Source organism: Peromyscus leucopus, chromosome 1, assembly GCF_004664715.2.
Source record: "Peromyscus leucopus breed LL Stock chromosome 1, UCI_PerLeu_2.1, whole genome shotgun sequence".
NCBI lineage: Eukaryota > Metazoa > Chordata > Mammalia > Rodentia > Cricetidae > Peromyscus > Peromyscus leucopus.
In genome coordinates, this window is record NC_051063.1 from 18,510,075 (window position 1) to 18,533,499 (window position 23,425).

A 23,425-nucleotide genomic window follows, 5' to 3' on the forward strand; every position below is an offset into this window, starting at 1 on the left:
CGAGGAACTGGTCATCTTTTGCTTTCTGACAATAAACACTTTGTAACTAACCATATTTCCCTTCCCAATATGGCTGCCAGAACATTTAAAACTAAACTTGAAGTTGCGTCCAAGTGGACCTCCATGATTATGAGTTTTTCTTCTTCTGCCCTTGGCGTTTCAATTGACACATTCCCCAGTTTTGATTTCTGTTTCTTATTTATATTCTAACAGCTTCATTATGTGTTTCAGCTGCCATAAATCCTCTTGAACAGACAAGGCCCAGAGCAAATGGCTAAAACAAGTTCCCATGGCAACTTGACACTAAAGTGTTTGACCTACTGTGCTTTGTCTTCAAATCACTCATCAGCTCTGAGAAGAAGAGCCTTGCACATCCTGTTCACTTCCACTTTAGCTGCAGAGTCAGGACAATGCCAGACATAGTGTAGATCCGCCATAACCACTTGTTAATTAATGTCACTACATGTTCAACACCTGGAGTGAGCAATTTTAGGGACCTCACCAGGCAGTCCTGAAGGATCTTGGACCTTTAGCTACATGAAAACAGATACACATTCTTTGTGGTGAACTGGGACTGATGGCCCCACCTGAGCAGGGAGTTGTAGAAGATAACAATTAGAGATAGAAATCACCGGCACATTACAAAGAAGTCAGCATCCTACACTTACTAGCCCATCCTTTACTGGCACCATGTGCTAAAACCGAGCAAGTTTGTCTAAAGCAATAAAAGTTGAGCCAGTGTGGGTTCCTGGCTATGCAACTGTGGACAGATTGCAAACTTTGCTGCACACTGGAATTAGCTGGGAGGGGACTTGTCCTTATAAGACAGTAGTGCTAGGCCCTTGGCCCAGACATGGTGATTGAATTTGTATGGGAAGTCCCTTAGGCACTGGGATATAGTGGCTGTCTTGGTGAATTGGATGTTGCAATCAATCGGGACCACTGCAATAATATCTTTGTGCTACATGTCAGTTTTTAGATTTTAGCATAGTATTCTAAGGAATTCCCAGAATAGCCATGAAGGAATCTATGACTTCTCTGTAGCTATAGCAGCTAGAATGTCAGAATGACACACAGCCATGATAAAAAAAATGCATAGGAGAGGGTGCTGGTCTCCTTTAGCAGATGGGGTGAATTATGGGGCTGGGTGGTATAAAAGTTCCTGCCTTAAATTTGCCTGCAGTACACACCTCGGTGCTGAGAGCAGAGTTGGGCCCACCCTAGATCTGTTGCAATATCACCTACTGCACACAGCTCTCTCCACAAATACCCCATCAGTGTCTAGACACCACAGTAGCATTTCTTTCTTTCTTTTTTTTTAAATCTCAGATTTACCCCTCTCTGATTTACTGTGCATAGGCAGTTTGGAGACATTCAGGAATAGCAACCAGATAAACCCAGGCTAGAATTCCAGCTTGGCCACTCACTGGCTGGTGGTCTTGAGTAAGTCATTTAAGCTCTCCAAGCCTTAGTTTCCTATCTTGGATGAAAAATCGTACAGCCTGGCTTATAGGGTGGCTAGAAGCATCATATCAGAAACTGTGTGTGAAAAGTGCTTTGGAAAGTATCAGTCACCATAAAAGACATGATTCTTCCTATGTTAAAGTTGAATGATTCTGAATATGATTACCAAGTAAAGCCTTCAGGCTGATACTGTACAATGTAATGGTGCATCCTTGTTTATTTTTTTATTATATTTTATTATTATTGTATGTGGGGTGGTGGGGTAACACATGCATGTGCCACAGTGCATGTGTGGAGGCCAGAGGACAACTTTTGGGAGTTGGTTCTCTCTTTCTACCATGTGGGTTCTGGGGATTGAACTCAGGTCATCAGGCTTGTTGGCAAGTGCCTTTACCTGCTGAGTCGCCTCACTGGCCCTTTTTAAAAAGTAGGCAGAATTAAGATTAGTCTTCATTTAACTAAATCAGAATGTTGCCTTCCCTCTGAAATCACAGCTGATCTTTTCAGTCTCCTGCCAATGATCTTCCCCTGAAATGGCTTCTTCAGCAATAAAGGGCTCCTTTGTTAGTAGTCATTAGACACTTAAGGACCTGAAAACCCTCAGATGTGATCCTGGCCTTTTCTCTGCTTATGGAGAAGAAAGGAAATTGTCGAGACTGGCCCACTGTTGGAACACAGTAAGAGCCTCTAGGTCTCGTGACTCCAGGCAAATATGGATGCTACCCTACATGAAAGAGCTCATGTTCACATATCCATCGCTTCTCATGCAAAATGTCCAACCAATTTCTCCTGTTTTGTACGATCCTCAAAGCTGGCTCAGAGCCATATGCAGAGTAAGTATCTGATAAGTGTTTGATAAATGAACGTTGGAGGAGTTGTTATTTGGGTTTTTTTTAAACCCAGATGTAATTCAAGGCAGAGAGATCTGCTAGTTGCTAAATCCATGCAGAGCCGCCAGATGTTAGCTTGGAGACTATAGGACATGTTGCAGCCAGGCAGCAGGAGGATCTGTACATTACCAACAACTATTGGCAGCAGCAGACTCACTCAAACGCTGATGTAGGATGAATTCCAGGGGAAACAGCATATGGCCCTGAAATCTGGTACAGCGTCACATGGACAGTCAGTTGGCCACATGAGGCATGTGACCCTGGAGAAAGAACAACTTTGGAAGACACTCTGAGTCTAATGTGGATATTATCTCCCACAGGAAATCCTGGCCATTTATCTGGAAAGCGTCAAGGTGCAAACATCGCCATGTAACATCTGAACCATATTTTGTAGAAGAAAGCACGCAGCCCATCGAGCAGGGGATTTGGATGGAACACACACACTAAACTACATGGAGTTGCCTGTTTTCCTTTATTTAAGTCATAGAATTAATTGGAAACATGAGTTCAAAAATAATCAAGTAAGGCAGCAGCTCCTCCATACAGGGCCTTTGTTTGAATTATAAAATGCGACCCCTTCTGGGTGGGAGAGGGACACCAAAGCATCTTTCCTCTTGGCTAGCTTTGGACTTTCACCTTTCCCATTAGGCTAGCGGCCTTTGTGCAGTGTACTGACTGCACACCTACACCCAAGGACACATTCTCACTTAGGCTTGGTCTTAGGGATTTTTCTCCTGCTGGGACAGAACATCATGACCAAGATAACTTATAAAAGAAAGCATTTAGGTAGGGGCCTCAAGGTTCCAGCAGGCAAGAAGGCATGGAACCAGAGCAGTGCCTGCTTATATCTGATCCACAAGCATGAGGCAGAGAGAGAGAGAAGAGAGAGAGAGAGAGAGAGAGAGAGAGCTTATGGGCCTATGAAGTCTCAAGTCCCATCTCCAGTGACACACCTCCAACAAAGCCACACCTTCTAGTCCTTCCCAAATAGTTCCACCACTACAGACAAAGTGTTCAAATAATAAGCCTATGGGGACCATTCTCATTGAGGATTTTTTTTAATAACAAACAAGCCCTGTTGGGTCCAACAATTAGAAAGAGTGAAAGAATTACCTGGGGGGAAAATCAAAGCCAAATGGCTCCTTAGATGCCCTCTCAAAGCACCCATCTAGCAAATGCTACCTCAAGCAATGAGAAGTTGCTTGTGTTTTCCTCATCAAAATCCTAACCATCAAATGTGGGTCAGTGGAAACAGATCACACACATTTATCTATTTCTTGGTTAGAGCTATTGCTCATCCCTGTTCACCCAGCACCACACTGGCCCTGAGTCTGGAAGACTCTGGATTCAGAGACACTTCCCCAGTCATAGTAGCACTTCCTCCCTTATTTCCTGTGAGAGTGTACGGCCTTGCCTTTTATACTAATATTTCCTGGTTTGGGTGACCCTCCTGACTGTACAGAGACATTAGCATCTCAGTAAGAAGTGCCTATGACTGAAGAACACTTAGATGTGTCTCCTCACAGTTTAGAAGACAGCCCTAAACCTAACAACTTTTTCCAGGAGAGTTTAATTCATTGTAACTGAACTCTCTAGAAGCAGAATGGGGTCTCCCAACTAGCAAGAAACCATGTTCCCATCACTCTATTTTCATAGCAGTAACAAGTAGATAACTATAAAAAAAAAAACTGTGTTTGGTCCTTGGAGGACAAATAGGAAAATTTCAGGGAAATGGAATACTAGAAAATATTTTTTCCAATAGCTTTCAAGATGTTCCACTAAGAGGCATGTATAGCAAAGCAGATAGCTAAGTTGTCTTCATTTGCCATGACTACAAGTGTGTCAGAAGTGTTGAAGTCCAAAAATATAACTGTAGGTATCATAATACCCCATGAGATTGTCAAGAATCAATCTCATTAGCAAGAAACCTAAACAGTCATGTAATTATATTCAGTTGAAGAAAGTTACAGAGTATGATGCAATGATCTTACCTGGGCCAGCTCCTGTTTACTCTCCTGAGCATGGCTTAACTGTCACCTCCCTCTGAAGACCTTTCTAGAATCCTGGTCTACGTTAGTTCCTCTGATATGCATGCCCAACTAAGTTCTTTCTCCATAACACTGTTCAATAAATTCTACAATAATTTCAAATTCAACATCAAGTTACCTCTCCAGCTAAACTGTCATTAAGCAGAGGGCAGGAATCATAGCTGCCCTGTACACCGCTGGGTTCTCAGGACCAGAAGACTGAGTGGCATACAGCAACTGTGTGGTAAATGCTCATCCAATGGGTAAGAACATGAAATAATCAATTCAACTACCTGAGTGGCATACAGCAACTGTGTGGTAAACACTCATCCAATGGGTAAGAACATGAAATAATCAATTCAACTACCTTCTCCATAGTTTCCTAAGTAAGGACAGGAATTCATATTTATCACTGGGATTGTTTTTCAATACCACTCAATACCTATTATGGTAACTACACACTTCTGTTACTCCACACAGAAGGATTACTACATCTGAGTGCCAACTTTCAGACTTAAATAAACTTTATTGGTGGCTTACCAGTCCAACTGAATCTTTTCCAATGTTCTGCTTCTAGATGCAGAAACCACACTCCAGTAATGGCATACAATAGAGCAATGGTCGCTGTCACTGTTCTAGTCTCTCAGGTGGTTCATCGATAATGATGTGATTGAAGTAGACAGGTGAAGCTGAAGGTTGACCAGTTATCCCGGATAGAGAAGCCCTGGGCTTTGGAGCTCCAGTGTCCTCAGTTAACACTATCCAGTGGCCTTTGTATCATGTAATAGATGCTGGGGGCTCAGTAAATTCTGGGTGTGGGGTGGAGAGGGTGATGGCACCTAGGGACAAAGTCCAGCACCACACCCCAGAACTTAAGTGTGATTTCCAGACTGCCAATTTATGTTCTTTATTGTTTCTAAATACAATAAACTTTATTGTATTTAGAACAATACAATTAAATTAAAAAGGACAGACCAGGTTCCTGTGTGTTAAAATGACAAGTCTGAAAATGAGTGGTCTTCACATTTCCTCTGAATGAATTTCTTTCTCCCAGGTTGAGAACATCCAACTGTTTCCATGAAGCCTGCATACCTTGAAGCATTAACATGCCCAGAGTTACAAATAAGCAGATTGGATTTGGCTTTCCTTATTAGCTTGCTGGTACACATTTACACCAAGTTTTAAATATCAGCTGAACTGCTACTTGCCAATTATTTCATCACTGGTAGGATTTTCTGATTTTTGAGCCTGCTAAATGGAAATACAGAAGATTTGGGTGGATGAGTAGAAAAAAGAAGTCTCGGTTGCTTAAATTGTGTTCCTTAAGTATCAGGTTTTCTCATTTAAAAAACAAATTTTCATGATACAGCTATACAGGTATTAGCTCTGGGTTGAGGCCACTATGGTGGCAATAATGCCAGCTCTCAGTGTGTGTGATCACCTTTCCCAACTGTCCTTCATTCACAGGAGCAAGACTAAAATTTTCCTACTGTTAGCACTGGAAGAGTTTCATAGCTGTGGGCACTACAAGTGCACAGGACTGAGGCTATAGGTAGATGGAATGAGGTCATGGCAGGACACCATCTTGGTACTAAAATGTGCCTTGGGATGTTGGTGGTAAAAGGGATAGAGGCCCAGCCACAATGGCATCCTGGATGTCAACGGCATCCTGGATGTCTGCACAACAAACTTGGGGTTTGCCAAACTTCCTCTCACCTTATTACAGGGCATGCACGGAGAACATCTTAAACTACTCAGTGATTTGATCAAATGACTCCCCTACTCACTCACATTGCAACTATTGCTTATTTTTCTCACTCATACTTGAAGAAAGCAGCATTCGTCACTCCTGTGACTCAATTTTACCTGAGAATAAACAGGGACAGATCTCCCAAAAAAACATGGAAGAACTTCAGTGGAACCATGCCTTATTAAATTGTGATTTCTAAATCCAATAGACGCTTGGTTCCAAATGGAATAAATAGCCAGCACTTTAAAAGAGGTCCTAGCAAATCCCATGAAGTCTGGAAAGCCACACAGGATTGAGGAGGCCCTTGGAATTCAAGTTGGGGTGGAGTGCTTCAGGGCTTCCTTCTTGCCTCTGGCATGACCCTTGCAGGGTTTCAGGCAGGACAGACTTCCCTAGATGTTTCCTTGGCCATGGGGCTAGCCAGGGACTTATCATCACAACAGGATTTTAGCTTCAATTTGGTTGGAAAAGCATTTCTACTTTATCTCTAGAGATGCATGTGGAATGGTTTTTTTCCCCCGTTATCTGTTTCCTGACTCTGACCTCAAATTAAGGACAAAAAGGGAGGACTAAGCTGCTATAAAGAACCATTCCTCTTCTGATTCAGAACGTATGCGTTATGAGGGGGTGTTGTGGGGAGGGGGTGCCAGCAGTGGGGAGGGAGTATGTGAGTGGAATCACTGGGCGATGGCTCAACACACCCTAACAAGGCTACTTTTCCTTTGCTTTTCTTACTTGCTGTGGCTCACCAAATGCCCAGATCTCTCCATCCCAGGATGGTCCTTTTGTTTCAGTGGTTAGAGTGTTGGGGGTCAAGGTAGTAAAACGCTCAATGATTGTGACATCCCTAGTGCTCTCAAGGTTGCTTAAGTCAGCTTAGGTAATCATTTCCTAATGGTCCTTTTGTGGCAGGAATTCACAGGTAGTATTTAATTTTCCCAGTGACTGTGTGATGTAGCCGTTTATTAATTATTCTTATTTTCTCAGATAGGATATCATAGGGAGCGCAAATAAGATAACTCAAGAAAGTAGAAGATCACCTCATTGGATTGAAGGTCTACTCCATATGAAGGAATTCATGCCTGGTAGTGGAAACCTAGCCAATTAACTGTAACTGAAGTCATGGATCTTAGAGGAGAACATACCACTGCCACTTTCTTTCACCAGAATCATTCCCAGCTGCATTCCAAATACTTATCCTCATATCCACAAGTGCAGCCCCTCCTCCACTCCCCACCAATCAAAGACACTTTTTTTTTTCCTGTGGACAGAGACCATTAGAGAAATCCGCAACTGGTTGACATGAAGAGAACAATTGACTGTGGGGACCCATCCCCAACTGATACATCTATAGCACAGTCCTCATACCTAAGGCTCAGGGAATATCATGAAGAGGGCGTGGAAAGACATGAGCTCAACATGTAGGATCAACATGTGCCTTCTGTATATCACAAAGAGTTGTACCCATGAAATCTTGACAATGTGGTCACCTTGACAAGACCTGTACAATGATAACACCAGTCAACTTCCCAAAGTAGATGGAGAAATCCTACAAGGTCCCATCTTTGGATGAAGAGCTACAGACAATTAATGGCTGCGAAGAGAATAATCAGTCTTTGACTGGGGACCAGACCCTGATAGGTTATCCAATCCCAAGTGGTCAGCCCTAAACAATGTATATATGAGCAACACTAAATGGACTCATCACATTTATTATATACATACAGATATATGTAACAACAATACCTAAAGAAGAGGGGGTCATGAATTTGGGGAGACATGAGACATGGGAGGAGCTAGAGAGGGGAAAGATTGGGGAAAAGATACAAATACAGTATATAAGTATAAAATTCTAAAAAAAAAAAAAAAAGAAAGAAAAAGAAAACTTTAAAAAAAAAAGAGGCAGAAAGCTAGGCGGCTGACTCAGTCAGCAAGTTCAAAGCCAGCCTAGGATATATAGTGAGTTCCAGGACAGCCCGAGCTACAGTGTGAGACCCTGTTTCTATATATATGAGGCATAGGCTACTTCAAAGCAGAATGCTGTGCTTACACACAATTTCTGCAGCTGGGCGTCATGGCACACACCTTTAATCCCAGAACTCAGGAGGCAGGTGGCTCTCTGTGAGTTTGAGGCTAACCTGGTCTACAAAGTGAGTTCCAGGACAGCCAGGGTTGTTACAGAGAAGCAATGGAGAGAGAGAGAGAGAGAGAGAGAGAGAGAGAGAGAGAAGAAGAGAGGAGAGAGGAGGAGAAGGAGGAGGAGGAGGAGGAGGAGGAGGAGGAGGAGGAGAAGAAAGAAAGAAAGAAAGAAAGAAAGAAAGAAAGAAAGAAAGGAAGAAAGAAAGAGAAAAAAGAGAGAGAAAGAAAGAAAGAAAGAAAGGAAAGAAGAAAGAGAGAGAGAAAGGAAGGAAGAAACCAGACAAGTTTTGTATTAAATAAACCACAAAACTTTTGTATAAAAGGTATTGTTGGAAGCCATGTTCATTATCTACTTCTCTCCTCTAGTAAGTGGAATTTAGACCAAATAAGTAACTAGAAACCACCCACTACTATGGGGTCATTCATCTGAGCCTCAAATTTCACTGCAAATATCTGAAGGCTAGGATAGAACACAAACTTAGCATAATGTTTTCTAATGCTACTACACACCATCTATCATTTTCAAACCACATACCTGTTCATGCATATGCATGCATGTGTGTAGGAACACACACACACCTCTGGGAGTAATGGGGATGGAAAGACAGAAAAAGGGGAAATGATGTATCCTCTGCTCACTCTGATAGTCAAGTTAAGGATTCTGGAGAAAGAGAAGGAACTAATATTTCCTGAGTGTGGATTAGCTACCAGCCCCTACACGGGAGCGCTATAGAATTTTTTCCGCAAGCACCCTCTATTATCATACATGCTGATTAAGTTGAAGTTCAACCCAAAGTCAAATATCTGGACAGTGACAACAACAGTCTTCCAATCTGTGTCTGTCTGACTTCAAACAATAGAGTGCTGAAGAGAGATAGGATGCCAAAGAGGACCACATGATGCTGAGGAGGAACAAGATGCTGAAGAGGACAGTGAGCTGCCTTCCGTAGCACATGCACAACTGAAGGAGTATCTCTGTGTCTGGAATACTGCTGTTTTTGTTTTCCCTTAGGGTTATAACATTTTCTGAGGTTTTTTTTTTTTGGGGGGGGGTCTCATTATATGGTCCAGCTTTCATGACCTCAGATCATGATTCTCAGCTTCCTGAGTGCCAGAATTTTGTGTGTGTGTGTGAGAGGGGAGACAGAGAGAGAGAGACAGACAGAAAGACAGAGAGACAGAGAGACAGAGACAGAGACAGACAGAGATAGAGAGACTTGCTTGGCTCTGCTTCTATCTTAATATTAAAATAATCCACAGTATAGTAGGTTGTTTAAAAACAACAGTATTTGAATATCAAAAAGATATAGTAATAAATGTTAGCAAAGGTGTGGGAAGCTGGACCCGTCACATTCTGCTGGCCAGAATGTAAAGTGGCAGAACTGGGTTTGAAGATGGAATGACAGTACCTTTGAGGTTTAGCCCAACAACTCCACTCTAGTTGAATACCGAGAGTGCTACAACCTATGTCTGCAGAACCACTGCATGTGAACATGCACCCCCGGTTCATTCCAAGAGTCAACAATGGAAACTGTACTGAGAAGTGGACACCCATCAATGGACAAATGGAAAACAAAGTGTGGCATTGACAATGGAGGAGACCTCCGTTAACAAAGGAAGGAAGTGTTAGTGTGCAGCACAATACGGAAGGCCAGGGAAATGGTCCACCCAGTGAGAATGGTCAAACCACAAAGACCACACGTGATTCCATCTAGAGGCCATGTCCAGAACAGACAAATCCAAAGACACAGAAGTAGGTCACTGATTGCCAGAACCTGGAGGCTGGAGGGTGTCGGAAGGGAGATGGCAGCTAAAATGAACAAGGTCACACTGTGGTGTGATGAAAAGGTTCTAAAAGTTAATAAGGTGGTGACTGCATTACTTTGTCAATGTAAAAACCATTGAAACATACACTTTAAATGAATGAACTGCACAGTGTGTAAGTTATAGGACCATAAAGCCATTATATATTTATGTTTAGAAAACTGCACAATGAATAAATGCACAAAAAACCAAAATTATGTATTTTGTAGACTTTCAATAAATATCTACTTAGTGAGTACCCCAAAAATACTTTATGACTATTTTGAAATCATACTAGTTAATTTAAACTCAAGTATGTCTTTTAGGTGTCTGTAACTCAGAAAGTATGCTGATTTTGCACAATATTACCTGAAGTGTGCCTCAGACTCAGTGATCCTTGAGTTAAATGTTGGTTTCTGCTGATAACCCCAAAAGGTTGCACAGCCCTACGAAGCTGAGTCCCCCTATACAACACCTATACAGTCCCTCTATGCTGAGTCCACCTATACAACACCTATACAGTCTCCATGCTGAGTCCCCCTATACAACACCTATACAGTCTCCATGCTGAGTCCACCTATACAACACCTATACAGTCTCCATGCTGAGTCCCCCTATACAACACCTATACAGTCTCCATGCTGAGTCCACCTATACAGTCTCTATGCTGAGTCCACCTATACAGTCTCTATGCTGAGTCCACCTATACAGTCTCTATGCTGAGTCCACCTATACAGTCTCTATGCTGAGTCCCACTCAACTGAACAAACTGTGTCAAAGAAGTCACTTTTGATTAGCTGACAATGCACGAGCTCAGTGTTAACTGGTCCCTCATCATCCTCACTAAAGCAAACCCAGGCCTGCAGAAAAGCTCCAGCAGGGATCAGAGCCACCCTTAAATGAGGATGTCACTCACAGGGCCCTGATATGTGAGAAAAGGAGACAGTCTCTTTCCTTCTCTACAAGGAAATTCCCAAGAGCAGGTCCTGGTGACACTGATCTATTTATAACTACATTTGTGCTCTGGTGGAACAGTGGAGGGAGGAAAGCATGAGAACTACTATCTGTGGTTATGGAGGGAACAGGGAGTGGAATAAACCCACATCAGAATCTGAAATCCAGGTGAAGAATGGCCTGATATAACTGACTAAAGAGCATATAAGAATATGGCATCTGAATACCAAATGCCCCAGAAAAAAAAATAAGGTAGAGAAATGTTGAATCAAACAACTAATAAATTAGCTCAACAGCTAAGCTGCCCATGACTAGACAACATCATTAATGTAGCTGTATCTAGACCAGTCCCCCCAAAAGATGGTCCCAAGCTTTCTCCAGAGACCAGAAACCTCACAAGGATACTTCAGACAAGATGGGGGAAATCCAGGGAGTTAGAGCTGTAGATCCAGAAACATACTTTAGAAAGTATATATTTCAAGCCTCTCAAATCTTATGGCGTCAAAACGCAAGTGAACCTTGAGGATGGGGGAGGCTGGTCCAGAGGGAAAGTGAAACAAAACCGGAAATGTGGATTCAGGACAGAGGACGCAGAGACGTCAAGTGAGCACCCGACCCCGTCACCGCCGACGGCCGAATCACTGCTGTCATTTCACAGCGAGGCCGGTTGGCAAGAACTATCCTTGGTGAGACGATGAGCCACAGACGTGTGAGGTGCTCCCTACCGAAGGGGAACTAGTGCTCCTGTCTATCTTAGAAAGGAAACTTATACATCTTTCTATCTTATTTCATTCCACTTCTGAAACAACTGTGTGCAGTGAGTACTCTATGGATGGAGAAGAAAGTGCGGGCCTAAGAAAACAAGGAACTTCCCTGAATTCCACCTAGCAAATGGCATGATTCCATTCTGTCTTCCAGATCGTGACTGTTTTCTTGACTTTTGCCTTTCTCAGCTGACCTTAAGAACTTCTAGAATAAAGGACTGCTTATTTTCATTGGTTGGTTGGTTGGTTTTTCAAGACAGGGTTTCTCTGTGTAGCCCTGGCTGTCCTAGAACTCACTCTGTAGCCCAGGCTGGCCTCGAACTCAAAGAGATCCACCTGCCTCTCTCTCCTGAGTGCTGGGGTTAAAGGCGCGTGCCACCATCACCTGGTGCATGTTTTCATTTTTAATGCATGTGAGTGTTTTGTCTACATGTATGTCTGTGTATCACGTGTATATCTGGTGCCCACAGAAACCAGAAGCGGGCATCAGAGCCACTGGAACTAGAGTTTCAGATGGTTGTGAGCTGCCATGTGGGTGCTAATAACTGAACCTGGTCCTCTGTGATAGCAAATGCTCTTAACTGCTGAGCCATCTCTCCAGCCCAAAGGACTGACATCTTGATGGTGATTTAAAAAAAATAGCTATAAAACCAAGCCAACTGGAGGTAGTACCAAGAGAATAAGAAAGAATGTACCAGGATTTGGAGTACCCCAGTACTGGAGCTTTCACATTAAAGATGAGAAGGGAACTACTAGTTAAATTAGGCTAGCAGTAACCCATCTTATCTAGTCCCAAACACCTGCAGCACCTGCCTCATGTTACTGTCTTCACTTACAAAAAAATATGTAAGAAGACAAGAACTTGGGGATTTATGAACTGAACCACTCTTAACATTACTTGGGTTATGTTACATACTCTGTAAATGTTAATGTCTATGATGTGCTCCCGAAAGGGTCAGCACTTGCCATAACCAATAAATACACAAGACCGAGAGGGAAAAAAAAAAAATCAGTGTAGAGACATCAACTTTTCTCACACAGTTCACTAAGACAAGAGAATAATGGAGTTGGCTGCAGTTGGCTTTGCTACTTGCCTGAGATTAGCGTTCATCCATGAATCTTCCACTTGGCTTTCTGGGCAAACTTTCCAACTGTTCTTCCCCTCCCAGGGACACTGGACTTATCTAAGCCCTTAGGTTTCCTTGATGACATAGGTAATAGAAGATGAAGTACCCATAGACTGGGAGACCCCGACGACAACAGGGATATTTTGCTTTAGGAACTCCTCTGAATTTATCACCAAGAATAGCCACCACACAAAAGCACCTGTAGGCTGCTACCATTAAAGGAGGAAATGAGAGACCTATTCCTGTTTGAGGTCTTGGTTCATCAGTTACCAGGTGTAAACAATATGGGACTAAAAGGCCCAGGTTCTAATCTACCCTCCACCAGTAAGGAGGTAACCTTCATGGAGGGCTTCCTTTTCCTATATAAAGAACTCTTGTTCAAAGTGAAGAGCATGGAGAAGCCGACCCCTCAAGATTTTTCCAGCTCGGCACCCTTTGCCCACCAGCTTTGCCTGATCCACCTGTTTCTGTGATTCCCTAGCAAGTACCTGTTTCTTGGTCACGGTGCCATCCACGGGGTCCACATATTCAAAGCTGTCTGTCTTTGCAACACTGTAAATGTGGCTCCCCACGGCAAACTGCTGGCCGATGAAGGACTTGTCTGTAACCAGAGCCTCCAGGTCCCGCATGATGTAATAGGTCGCCTTGGGCTCCAGTCCCTCATAGTCAAACCTGTTGTGGGGAGGACAGAAAAACCCAATCAGAGAACCAGCAGCTGGGTGGACCGATCCCAGGAAAGGAGATAAAGAAAAGCATCTTGAACGGGTCTTACTTTCTCCTCACAGCCTTTACAATGCAGTCTCCACATGGCGGCCAGTGGCCTTGGAAACTCAAATTATGTCGCTCCTTTCTTATAAGCCCCTCCCCAAACCCCTGTCATGTTGAGAAAAACAAAGACAAAAAAAAAAACACCCAAGCACAGACTGTGGGATCCACCCCCGCCCTACTTAGCCTGATCTGAACTGACTTTGTCCCACTTTGCACTCTATTTAGTTCACTCGCTCCAGCCACCATGGCCTCCACGCCAGTCCCCGGTGACACCGCAGTCACTCCTGACACTCTGCTCTTCCTGTTTGCCCCTCCATCTCGTACGTTCTCAGATTTCTTCGTACCCGGTACCCTCAAAGCACTAGCTCATCCCTTTCTTTCAGTCTTCAGATCTCTGAAAGTGACACTCTTGAGCATCCATCCATCCATCCATTGATCCATCGATCCATCCATCGATCCATCCATCCATCCATCCACCCAGGGCGCTTCCCTTTCTCCCCTCACCCCCTGCACATTTTCTTCTGCATTGTCTTGAGGATTCCCTCTGGCTTATTTGCTTACTTCAAGTCTGACTTTGCCCTTCAGAATGTGAGTCCAAAAGGCCACAGACCTCAGTGCTCTTATCCTCTGATGTCTCTGGAGCACGGTGCATGCTATGTAAGTAGTCTGGGATAAGGAAGCAATGGGGTGGGGGTGCGGTGGGGGAGCAGGAGCAAAGAGAGAGGAAGAAAGTGAACGTACTATAAAAAATCCCTGGAGAACTTGAAAGAACTGTCACAAGTGTTCCATTCCAAAAGTCTCCCTATCCACAAGCATCAAATGTAATAGTAGCACTGGGGTGATCAGAAGGAAAAAAGAAAGACTAAAAATTATCCCTGCCCTGTTTATTTTGGAGTTTGAAATATGATGATGCATACCACACAGCTGGTACATGCCAGGCATCCGAGCTTTTCTTTTCTTTTTTTTTTTTTTTTTTTTTTTAAAAATCTGTTCATTGGTTGGTTGGTTGTTTTTTTTTTTTCCTTAGTCACTGACATAAAGAAATTGTCTCTCCAAACGTCAGATAATAGGCTCCAAATTCAACTGGCATCCCAAGGAGGGGTTGACTATTTACAGAGGAGCCAGAGGAGGAGCTCTGGGCCCCAATGGCTTCAGAAGGACTTCACATCTGGGCTTTCTGCAGAACAGAAAATGCTCAGGGTGAACCAAAGGATGGAAGCCCTGAGTAGTTTCTACTACTTTTATCACCTTGAAAGGTTTAAAGACGCTTGCCAAAGTGGGGTCATGGACCGACACCACATCTAGTTCATCCTCTTCTTCCTCCTACACCAGGCATTTCTTCCTCAGCCTCAGAAACAAAGTAACAGGAAAGTCCTTAGAAACACTGTTGGTAAATGTGTTCAAATGTGGGACTCTTATTAGAGATAGACACTCTGGGGGTGGGGGAGACCCATCTAGGAGCCAGGCATGACTATTATTTGTAATCCCAGCACTCAGAAGGCTCAGGCAAGAGAATTAAAATCAAGTTCAAGGCCAGCCTAGCTCCACAGTAAGAGTCTATCAATCAATCAATACATAGTAAAATTCTATAAATAAATAAACAGACCAAGACACAGCAGACAAGGGCAGGAAGATGGACAAGACAGGAGAACATCAGAGGCAAAAATTCAAAACTTGAGAAGGTTTACTAATGAAGAAGCCCATGCTGAGTCTAAAGCTGAGATCTTGTACAAGCACCAGACCTAATGGGTTCATCTGCTGGTACGAGCGACTCCTGAAGTCACCCTCCCTTTTCCTCCCTCCCTCTACAGCCCGACGGCTCCTCCAGCTGCCATGACCAGCACCACATTTTCATAGGAAGTGGAGAATTGCTTCTGGAGTGTACCCAGACCAAAAAAATAAAAAAATGAAGACTTTTCTCCACTGCAACTTCAGTCTCAGTATCAGTGACACTGAACTTGTTTTATCATTTTCTCCCTTCCTGCCAAGAAATCTGTCAGCTAGAAATTACTAATTTCAAAAACTTCTCCACGTGCTGTTTGCTAGGAATACAGGAGACTCTCCTTCACTGTGTCTGCTCCCATGGCCCTCTTCTTAATCTCTGTGAGTTTTCTGGACAGCAATTGGTAATACAGTTGAATGTCCTGCAAGAAATTAAGTCTCCATTGCATAGTATTCTCTAATATGGTATTGTTATGAAAAAGGCAACTAACATTACAAGCTCTTGGCCACAAAACATGAAGTATATTATAAATACACTTATCATCACACCATTTCTTCAAAACACAGGCAGGAACCTAAACAGTCATTCCACAAATTATAAGGAGCATATCTCTGACTCAGAGTAATCACTCAGCTAGCTAGCAAGCACAAAATATTTTTATCAGGATGAAATCTTTATAAAATATTCATGCAACAGAAGAAATTCATGTGCTTATTAGTCTTTGGATGTAATTTAAACAAATATATAAATAATACTCCCCAAGAATCAGGGGTATGTGGCCCATGTTAGAAATATTGATGAGTAAAACAAGGTCCTATCTACCTTGAGAATTTCTGTTTTATGGCTCAATGCATAATATGCTGGTTTATTTATTTTCACATTCTCAGTCTTCTTAACTAACCAAGGATCAAAGCTATTATGACTGTTGTCTATATTTCCCAGAACATTGCAGTCCCTTAGAGTTTAATAAGCACTCTCATGGTCTCCCTTATTCTCTGATATTTATCTAAGTAGATGCTTCTTAAAAGAAAAAACAATCACCATATAAGGGAAAAGTCTAGAACTCTTTGCCCCTCAAGCTCTTGAAACTCAACTGAACACCCAAAGCTGATAACTGCACACAAGCGAAGCAAAATGAGTCACACCCTCTGTCTTTAGCAGAGTCTGAGGTTCCTTTTCCCACATAGTTGCTCATGGTCAACTCTTTTTTCTAGCACCCTTTCCCTAAGCATGGCTTGGTAGTAGGTACACACACCTGGCACACACCTAGGTGGCATAACCTTGGAATGTTCTTATACTTTCTTACTTCATCAAGAGGAAAGGGATAGACCAACTACCCTGAGTCCTGGCCCACCATTCTTTCATCTGCTTCCTTCAGAGATAATATTTCCCTCCACTGTGTCTCTTTTCATCAGGGTAAGCCTCTAGCAAAAAACCTGGGGCTGCTGAACCATGTGGAAAATGCAGAGTCCTGGCTCAGCCACGTCAGAATCCTTCTGACCATTAGTATGGACATTAGACCCAGGGTGGGAGAAGATTTCCAAATCATCATATTGTGAGCTTTTGTGTCTGCCCACTTCTTTAAGAGATCCATATAGAACAAACAAGTAATGTGTCTGCTTTGACTACAGGACCCACGGCTCCCCAGGAGCACAAGGAATTTCTCAAAGCCTGGCATTTTGATACCCTCTTGGCATGACCACCCACTTACCTTATAATTTCAATGAAAAGATTAGGGCAGGATGTTACAAGTAAAATCTGTCCTTTCATTTTAGTAGCCCTTGATACTAATCCCAAACAGCCAATCCCAGCCTTCCAGTCCCTCAGATGTTTCTAAAAGATGCTTTCTTCTTAAATTCTAGCCCATAAGGTTTAGAAACCATCTCTAAGAGTGGTGCTCAAGACACATGCAGAGACCCTGCTCATGCTCACCTGCAGTAGTAGTGGCGGCCATATTTGGCCCAATGATCTCTAACTATTTCCTCCACACTCTGCTTCCGGGCAGCAATAATGGACAGCCAGACCAAGACAGCCCAGAGGCCATCTTTCTCTCGGAGGTGATCAGATCCTAAGGCAAAAAGAGAGACTCTGGTGAGGGTTCTCTCCTGGAGAAAAGCAAATTTAACAAGACCATTTAGCAACTTGGAATTTTATCGACAAGGCTGTATGTATATTTTTATCCACTGTGCAGAATTGACATGCTATCATATACATGTTTTTTTTCTTTAAAAACATGTAAATGAAATTGAAGGAATTGAAGGCCCAAATGACATAATGATACATCAAATACAGACAAATGCTTTGAAGAAAATAGAGCAGAACCTGGCACCAGAGGGTAGCAATAAAAGCTGTGGTCAGTACAAAAGACACATCCTTCCGTAACCTATGGATGTGGATTTATTGGGGGAAATGGTCTTTGCAGGTGTAATTAAGTTAGGGATCTTGAAATAAAGTCATCCTGGAATATCCAGTTGGGTCCTAAATCCAATGACAGTGTTCTTATAACCAAAGACATGGAAAAGGGGAAATAGAGCCACAGGCCACACAGACACAGAGCCTGGAATTGTACTGCTGTGACCTAAGACATACACAGAGACAGCTGAACCTGAAGAAGCCAGAAGGGATGCTGCATCATAGTCTCAGTGGAAGCAGGCCCTGGCAGCCCCTTCACGCTGGATGCCTTTAGTGCTCTGGAACTAATGAGAGTCCATTTACACCACCCAAACCACCCTCACTGTAGATCATCAAAGGAAGTCAGGACAGGAACTCAAGCAGGGCAGGATCCTGGAGGCAGGAGCTGATGCAGAGGCCATGGAGGGGTGCTGCTTACAGGCTTGCTCCTCATGGTTTGCCCAGCCTGCTTTCTTATAGAACCCAGGGCCACCAGCCCAGGGATGGTCCCACCCACAATGGGCTGGACCCTCTCCCATCAATCACTAATTAAGAAAATGCCCCACAGGCTTGCCTACAGGCCAATCTTAAGAAGGCATTTTCTTCATTGAGCTCATGTTGAACCATTGCAGCAACCCTGGACACTAATGCAGCTGTGAGGGCCAGGTTCAGTGAGTTAATCACACCTGAGACTGAGAGAGCAGGATGACGAAATGGACACAGACATCTAGAGAAGGCATCCCAGCCAAAGGACAGCAAACCCAAAGTCCCAGAGGCAGGGATGACTGAAAAGCTGAATCCTGCAGCTATTTATACAGAAAAGTGAACCATTTCTAACTGTGACCCTAATACAAATAACTCCTCCAGGCTGAATGGGGAGTTTGCTGTGCCACGCGGGTCCAGGAGTGTGTGTGTTGCAGATACACTCTCTAGGGCAGCTTTCTCTGGAGCAGATAAGGCACTGACTTGGAAGGAATATGCTGCAGTGTGGGGTAAGCATGAGGAAGGCTTTGACATGTGGAGCACAGCAAACCTCTGCTGCTTGCCAGGTGTGAAACGGCATTTAGAAGTTACTAGCCCATGTCAGGTGGCGGCAGCGCACGCCTTTAATCCCAGCACTCGGGAGGCAGAGGCAAGCAGATCTCTTGAGTTCGAGGCCAGCTTGGTGTACAGAGTGAGTTCCAGGATGGCCAGGGCTGCACAGAGAAACGCTGTCTCAAAAAAAAAGTTGCTAACCCTTCCAAGCCTCAATTTCTCATCTGTAATATAATGATACTATCACCAATCTTGTGACCTTGTAACAATTTAATCAAGTTCAAAGGGCAGGCACTAGGATAGTGGTGCTTGCCTGTATCCCCAGCTACTCAATAAGGTGGGGCAGCATTCGAAGTTCGAAGTCAGCCCAGGTAACATAGTAAGGCCATGTCTTTTAAAAGACAGTGAAGGGAAGCACATTCTAGAGACCAATTTTGCATGTTCAGATCCTATCTTAGCCACCTACTTTTGTATGCTATACTTGGTTATACTACAAGAACAGTTAACAGCCTCTGCCCTATGGCTTCTTCTGGGATTAATCAACTAAATCTCCATAAGTATTTAGAAGTGACTGAGATGTCACAGAGGCTTGTGGCTCAGTGTAATTCTCATAAGATGCCTACAATGCTGATTCCTGGACACTTGTTTTAAAACAAGTCATTCTGTTATTAACACAAGCCTCTTTCTCCTTCTTCTCAACCTAGCAATAGCAACATCTTAAGAAATGAGACTGGGATCAGAAGCAGACCATTTCCTATTGCAATCAGGCAATGAGAATGGACAAGCTCATTCTTGGTTTTAAGGTGATGAAAAAGCAACAAAGTAGACTCATGTCATGGAGCTCTTAAAACCTTGAAAATGAGACAAAGTGTTTTCTCAGTTAAGTCAAACATCTGTAAGGACTAAAACTGAAACTACAGACTGTTTACCATTGTTTTCTATCTACATTACTAAATGTTAAATGTTTTCTCTAGGGGAGAAAAACTTGTAACCAGAGAGAACAGCAAAGTAACTTAAACCAATAGGAAAAAGAGTCACATCTTTAGTCTTTAGTTCTTAACACATGCTGATCAATGGTCTGCCAATGACACTGTTGGATGTCCCACTGTGGCTGGCTCCAGGTTAAGAAGACCCTGGGCATTAATCATCACACCATAAAGAAACTTGTCCCAGCCAGTGAACTCTTCATGCTGCTACAAGAAATGGAAGAAATTTGGAAGACTCAAGCATAGCAATATGGCCAGCTGCCCAAACAACAAGCCTAGGACACCCTGCCCAATGCAATCATCTCAATCCTTCTTGTCCTTTTATAGCTGAAAAAAAAAGTCAATTTTACTTACTGGCTGGAGAAAAATACCCCTTTGTCTAAAACAAGAGCTTTGCATACCTTAGATCTCCAGCTGGATTCCATTACCAGAGATAGAACCATTAGATGCTGTTAAGTCCTTAAGAAAGATGTCAGAATTTAGTGGCATGGAGACATGGAGTTCTTTCAGAGGGATAAAACCCACCCCAGTCATCTGCAAATAACACGCAGTAAATTGTGAGCTGTCCTGAACGTCTTTGCCAACAGGGGTAACATTTGCCAAGAATCATAAGGGACCAGTGATCAAGTCAAGTTGGCTGTGCTCTCTAGTTCATTGAAGAAGTGAGAGAGACAAGAAAGGTGCTGCAATTATTTAGATGTTGCCTTTGGATGATCACAGTGCTCGGCGGGAGTGGAGTCCTTTAACACATTTTCAAGGCAAGTGAACTTTAATGCCCTATCAGTGTCAGGTAAATTATGTAAAAAAATATGAATGCACAAAGAAGCAAGGAGTTTCCCAAAAACCTACTACAAACAGGGGGGAATGCACGCACACACACACACACACACACACACACACACACACACACACTATAAGATATAGAGAGATAGAGAGATGATAGATAGATAGATAGATGATAGACAGATAGATGATAGATAGAAAGATAGATAGATGATAGATAGGCGATAGATATAGATGATATTGATAGATAGATATAGATGATAAATAGATATATAGAGATAATAGGTAGATAGAAAGAGATAGATATAGATGAGAGAGAGAGAGAGAGAGAGAGAGAGAGAGAGAGAGAGAGAACATAAATAAGGAACTGACTACTGTAAAATGTTTCCAGGATTTAATAATAGAGGAACCCCAACCCAATAGACAGCTGTGGGAAAGGCACAGGCACGCCCTTTTCTTTTGAGGCCACAGCACCGTAAGCCACGTCCCAAACTAGCAACTGTCAAGAGGAAAGTAACAATGGCCAGCAAACATCTGAACAAATGTTCAGTCTTACTGTAGTCAGGGGAAAGCCACTGGAGTGAGACAGCATTTGGAGACGACTGCCACACTAGCAAAGGCTGCCTTCAAAAGGAACTTTCCCAGCAAGAGTAAAGCACCAATAGATGAGGGCAGTTTGGTCCAGTAGTTTGATAATAATGACCAAAAGCCTCTACATGCTGGTGACCTCTGGTTCTCTTCCTTAGCCTTTACTCTTAACAGACGTTCACTAATGGATATAACTTAGAGGGAAAACTTGGAAGAATAAATATTAATTGTTGAACAACAGAGTAATTGTGAAAAAGCCCAAGGCAAACCTCTTGCATAGATAAGATATTAAACAAGAGTCTTCAGAAACATAGAGTCATGCTCATGCAATTTTAATAAATGGAAACATTAGTTTAACAAAAATAATATTGTGTGTAGTCTTGTGGGAAGTACATGAACGCATGTGGGCACAGGTGGCTAACAGAACTACTAACAATGCTTATACAGCTCTGAAATGTCAGAACTCTGGTTGATTTTCTTCTCTGCCTCTTGCTTTCTTTCTAAAATAAACATGTACATATTACTTTGAAAAGAAAACTTGAATTTTTAAATTTGTCAGTGACGCATAGAGATTCAGATGTGAAACACGTATGTTTCAGAATGTCGCGTGGTTGGATTCAGCCAGGATGCAGCCTTTCGAGTGGGCGTCTTTCACTCTGCAATATGCTTATCTGTGTCCTTCCTGTCTTTTTGTGGCTGGGGACGGGCATCACCTCTGGGGTCCTGAATAACACCAGTACAGTTTTTGAAGCTTGGTTCCTCTAGCTTCTGGCTGGCCATACAGCCAAAGACTACCATTTGGTTGGGACAAAGTGAGGAGAATTTAGGCCCAATTTCAAAAGTCTAAAGGTACCACTCAGCTTTCCTTCCTCTATCCAAGCCAGCCTGCCCCAAGCGCACCTCACCTTCATCTGCCCAGCATGCACCACTGCCATCATGCCTGAATGGGCCACAGTTCTTCGCTGCCAGACTCCAGCAAAGGCGGCACAAACAGGATCTATTTTCTTGTCACAAATATCACTGATCCCTCTCTCCATTCAAATCAGACCTGGAGCATTTTCAAGCTTTAAAACCACATTCCTTGGGCCTGTGTGATGTCTCAGTGGGTAAAAGTATCTACCACACAAGCCCGATGACCTGAACGTGACCCCTAGAACCCACAGTGAAAGGGAGAAGCAATGCCCAAAAGTTGGTCTTTGACCTCCACACACATGCCCCCATATTATACATGCACACACCATCATCATCATCATCATCTGCTGTGGGATGGTCTGTATGCTAAATTGCTCTGATTGATCAATAAATAAAACACTGATTGGCCAGTGGCCAGGCAGGAAGTATAGGCGGGACTAACAGAGAGGAGAATTAAGGGAACGGGAAGGCAGAGAGAGTCACTGCCAGCCACCACCATGACAAGAAGCATGTGAAGACGCCGGTAAGCCACGAGCCACGTGGCAAGGTATAGATTTATGGAAATGGATTAATTTAAGCTATAAGAACAGTTAGCAAGAAGCCTGCCACGGGCCATACAGTTTGTAAGCAATATAAGTCTCTGTGTTTACTTGGTTGGGTCTGAGCGGCTGTGGGACTGGCGGGTGACAGAGATTTGTCCTGACTGTGGGCAAGGCAGGAAAACTCTAGCTACAATCATCATCATCATCATCATCATCATCATCATCATTATCATTATAATTTCCTCAGGGTCAGCAGTCACCAATGCACATACTATACTCACCAGAGGGGAGAAGAGATAGGGAAAAAAATGAAAGAAGGCAATAAAAGAAAAGTAGAAGGAATATCCTTAAATGAGCAAATCAATAAAGCCTCACACACAGATGTTGCTACCAGGTCCAATTTGCACAACTAAACCTCAGGAATCTTGAATCTGTCAGTCCAGGACATCCTGCACTCACACCTAACACAGATAGGAGATCCAGGGCATCCTGAACTCATACCTAACACAGTTAGGAGATCCAGGGCATCCTGCACTCACACCTAACACAGATAGGAGATCCAGGACATCCTGCACTCACACCTAACACAGTTAGGAGATCCAGGGCATCCTGAACTCACCCCTAACACAGTTAGGAGATGCAGGGCATCCTGCACTCACCCCTAACACAGTTAGGAGATCCAGGGCATCCTGCACTCACACCTAACACAGATAGGAGATCCAGGACATCCTGCACTCACACCTAACACAGTTAGGAGATCCAGGGCATCCTGAACTCAC

General features: G+C 43.2%; 1 protein-coding gene across 1 annotated transcript in view; it reads right to left on the reverse strand.

Moving 5' to 3' along the window:
* Positions 1-23,425, reverse strand: part of Pgm5 (phosphoglucomutase 5) — a 171,462-nt gene that overhangs the window by 30,377 nt on the left and 117,660 nt on the right. Inside the window, exons 8-9 of the mRNA XM_028894120.2 lie at positions 17,342-17,477; positions 13,407-13,590 (exon numbers count right to left, since the gene is read on the reverse strand). Coding sequence (XP_028749953.1) covers positions 13,407-13,590; positions 17,342-17,477 — 320 coding nt within the window. The remainder of the gene's footprint in view (positions 1-13,406; positions 13,591-17,341; positions 17,478-23,425) is intronic.